Here is a 4174-nt window from a genome sequence, read left to right on the forward strand (position 1 = left end):
TCGCTGAGAAAACCTGGGGGTGCAGATGAAGAGGTTAGACAAACGCAAAGGGTCACCCGAACACAGGCTCTTACCACTGAAAAGCCTACTAGCGACTACGTGTGATGCTGAAAAGGGTGTGTGTAGACAATCAAGTAAAGTATTTTTCAAAAAAAAAAAGTATTTTAAAGCAATAACGGAGATGGGTCTGAGCGTTCATCTCCTGAGGGGTAGGAGAGACGGGGTGAGCCCTTGACTGTGCGGGCGGTTCTTCACCTCGGAGAGCGCAGGGTCAGAGCGGGCAGAGGAAGCAGAGGGCACAGCCAGCAGGGGAGCAGAGGAGTGTTCTGAGAAGATCAAGGGGAGAGTTTTTATGGTTGAAGGAGACTTGAGTATTGCAAGGTATCAGCAGGTGGTTGATTTTTAAAGTTAGCTTTGTATATTCCTGAATGATGATTCGTATTATACTGGCAGCCAACATTCACTGAGGGCCAGTGACACATGCCAGAGTGTCAACCGAAGCCAGGCTGGCAGCATCTGCTCCTCCTCCCTCCCGGCCCCACCCTCCCCGACCACTGTAGCCTCAACGCTAACACCAGAGCAGGCACAGAGCGGTGCACTTGCAGACCCCCTTCTGTAAAGTCTGCATCTGAATTCTGTGTGTTTCTTTAAAAATCATAGCTCTTTATCACTTCCTGAAGCCTGCTGGCTTTGGTAATACAGTTGATCTTTCCTGAACTTAGTATGCCTTAAGCAATCTGAACCTTTTTGTTCTTTCTTTATTATAATAGCTCAGCAAAAATGTCTGCACTGTGGCTTCAATCCTGATGAAACTAAACTAACTAATGCTTAACAAAAAGTTCTAAGTAAGTCCCCTGGCCATGTTGCTCCTTGCCTGGGTACTTAAGTTTGCCAAGTGACCCACTGAAGGGAACTAGAAGGAAGTGAAACTGACCCATACAAACCAGAGCTGCCTTATTTAGTTAGGATGCTGTGTGACATCCACCGCCCCTCGCTCTGCATTAGCTACACACACTAACGCTCATCAGCATTGCATCTGCATAAGTAGAGAAGGGGGACAGGCCTGTCGTCTGTTTGTCTTGACTTCCTAACCAGCGCGTTTAAATCATTCACAGATGGTGCACGCTCCCCCAGCACCGAGAAGAGGGGGGCTTTTCGTGTCCCTTCCGTTACCCAGATCCCACTTGAAGAATGAGGTGCCACTTCAAAGAAGCAGGCATTCTGCGGGCGGCCTTACAGCTTCTGGCTGATTTATGCTGGAGGTTCGCCACTGCCTTTGCAGAGACTTTGTTGCATGGAGTATATTTATCTGACCTTTCTTTGAATAGACAACCCATGGCAGTTCACAGAACAAATGCGTCCTCCATGTAGAGAAGTTGGCATTTGCATGAGCTGCAGGAATTCTGGTGCTGCTTCGAGTTTTATCCCTTAAGCCTGCACTGGCCGCCCTCCCGCTGGGCTCAGCACATCCTGGCCTGAGGAGAAGGGATGGGTGTCCTGAGAGTAATTTACGACCCAGACTCAGATGGCTTATCGCTTTAATAAGTCAGACTCGGGTCACTCAGGGTCCAAAACAGTCCTTGGAGGTGCCCAGCGCCATTGTGAGCTTGTTTATTCTGTGAGTTTCATTAACACCAGGCACCTGGGGGCGGTGGGGAGGGGGTAGGAGGGTGCTGTGGTCAGTGAGGGAGAGGCATGCCCTTAAAGGCTGCGAGAGCGCATGCTTTGCGACCATATAGAAGGTAAAGCGAGGAGTTATTGCTCTCTTAGGATTTCTTCTTGTTGGACTTCAGTCACTTAGACCCCATTAGTCGGCACCCCCACTTCCATAGGTGGCTTGACTATTTGATGGTTCGAATCCAGAGTCTTAGCTGCACCCTGCCATGAAGAGTGCGCTGTTTTCATAAAACAAACCCCAAGCTCACATGCTGCACGAGGCTTGGTCAGCGGGGCCCCAAGAGAAAGGGTCGAGGCAGCTGCAGGGTGCACAGCTTCCCGGGTCACCCCTGCAGCACCCTCCTCACTTACACTGTGTTCGCCGTGACCAGCCCCAGAGCCTGCAGCCCCCTCCCCGAAACCCCAGGCCTTAGCTCCTAGCCCGCAGAGGGGGTTGGGAGTGGGAGTGGAGAAGCTGCTTTGTTCCAGATTTTTCTATCATGTTGAACTCCATTTCCCAGCTACATCTTCAGACAAGGGACAGTCAAGGTCACAGAGGCTGAATTGCCTCCTATCTACCCCCTGGGAGCTCTTCCTTCCCTCTCCAGCTACACCCCTCCCTCCTCCTCCGCCCACTCAAGAGGGTATGGTCCCCAGAAACCTGTAGAGATCTATGCTTTCTAGACGACCCACTGACCATTCCAGACCGGGTGGTCTGCTTCATTTAAACCAGTCCTGGGTCTAAGCTGAGTGCCTTTCTCCAAAGATATTTAAGAACAAGACCTTTGACCAGGATACAATAACATAAACATGCCAAAGAACATGATGCGGTGTCTGCAGAGATGGGGTTGGCCGACACAAAGTCAATTAGGGCCGCCACTGGGTGCCCGCGGAGCGCTGTCTTGTTAATGGAGATCCTCGCTGAGTTACTTTCTGAAGTTCCTTTCCAGAAGTGAAATTAAAATCACGCAATTAAAATGCTCACAGTCGGGTCTTGCTGTTCTTGAACTGATTGAAAGATGAAGTGGGCATGCCAACATTTTGAAAAAGCAATTGTCTCTGTGATTAAATACAATTAGCTGACATAACTGTCTGCTTTTCGCCACGTAAGACTGATTGAAATGTTAAGGCTTTAAAAAAATGGTCCCAACTGATTTCTCTTTCCAACCTCACCCAACTTCTCGCCGGCTCTAACCCCAAGGTTAGAGGGGAACACATCGAAAAATCGGGGAGAAACGTGTGGGAAACAACAGAGCTCCAGGCTGTTCCCGCACTGTTTCTGCTCGGCCCACACACTCTTGCGTTTCTCCAACAGAGAATAAACCTAACAATGTTTCTGTAGCTGATCTCCAAGGAAGGAGCCATTGAATGTGATAACCAACAGGCAGGTTCCGAAGGTGAGAATAAAAGTTTAGTCCATTAGCTTTATTAAAAAGATTTTAGCCAAAACCGGTTTGGCTCAGTGGATAGAGCGTCGGCCTGCGGACTGAAAGGTCCCAGGTTTGATTCCAGTCAAGGGCATGTACCTGGGTTGCGGGCACATCCCCAGTGAGGGGTGTGCAGGAGGCGGCTGATCGATGTTTCTCTCTCATCAATGTTTCTGACTCTCTATCTCTCTCCCTTCCTCTCTGTAAAAAATCAATAAAATATATTTTTAAAAAAGATTTTAATCTGAAAACATGATAAAAGAATAAAGAGAAAAAAACTTCTCATAATCTCACCAGAGAAAGATAATCACTGGGTATTTTTTTTTCTATTACATATACATTTTAATTAATGTGAAATATGTAGTTTATCTGTAGGCTCATTTTTGCTTAATTACAAATATTCTTGCAATTAAAAATTCATAGTATTGGGCATGTAAGTTATTCACAGTATTTTGCTATTATAAAACTACAGAATGAAATATCTTGTTGCCAAAAATCTGATATTTTCCTCAGGAAGACTTCTTATAAGTGCAATTTCCTTGGCCAGAGATTAGAATTATTTTTTAATTCTAATTTTTTGAGGCTTTTAAGGTTTTTGTCATGTACTGTCAAATTGCCCCCCAGACAGGTTCCATCAGCAAGGTCAGAAGTTACCTAATTTCACAAATTCTCTGAAACACTGAGTGTTGTCTCTATAAAAAACTCAAAAGCTCTTCCTAGAGAAAGCTCATATTTTCACAATCATGTGGGTCTGGATTAAATCACAACCGATCCTGAAACGCTCAGGCCTAGAGCTATGCCTCTCAGAGAAGGCGGGGGCATCTGGGGCCAGCGCCAGGCAGGTGCCCACCGGGACGGCGGAGCCACAGCCATGAGCAACTGGAGAGCAGACCAGCTGCGGTGACCGTGAGGACAGCTGCATGCCACGGCAATCGGCAGTCTGCCCGCCACCACACCCCTTTCTCTCTTTTGCAGCTGTGCTGGCTGCAGACGGACACCAGGTCACTCTAGAGAAGATGGAGGACTGGAATGTGGTGGAGCTCAAGGTGAACGAAGAAGTTGTCTTCCACTGCAACATCAAAGACTTGGAA

At 47.6% G+C, this 4174-nt stretch overlaps 1 protein-coding gene across 1 annotated transcript in view; it reads left to right on the forward strand.

The window, feature by feature from the left end:
- LOC102252283 (chromosome unknown open reading frame, human C10orf53) overlaps positions 1–4174 on the forward strand; it is a 17758-nt gene that overhangs the window by 12847 nt on the left and 737 nt on the right. Inside the window, exon 2 of the mRNA XM_005883117.1 lies at positions 4059–4174. Within this exon, the coding sequence (XP_005883179.1) occupies positions 4059–4174 (116 nt within the window). The remainder of the gene's footprint in view (positions 1–4058) is intronic.

The sequence above is a fragment of the Myotis brandtii genome, unplaced genomic scaffold (assembly GCF_000412655.1).
Source record: "Myotis brandtii unplaced genomic scaffold, ASM41265v1 scaffold766, whole genome shotgun sequence".
In the NCBI taxonomy this organism is placed as follows: Eukaryota; Metazoa; Chordata; class Mammalia; order Chiroptera; family Vespertilionidae; genus Myotis; species Myotis brandtii.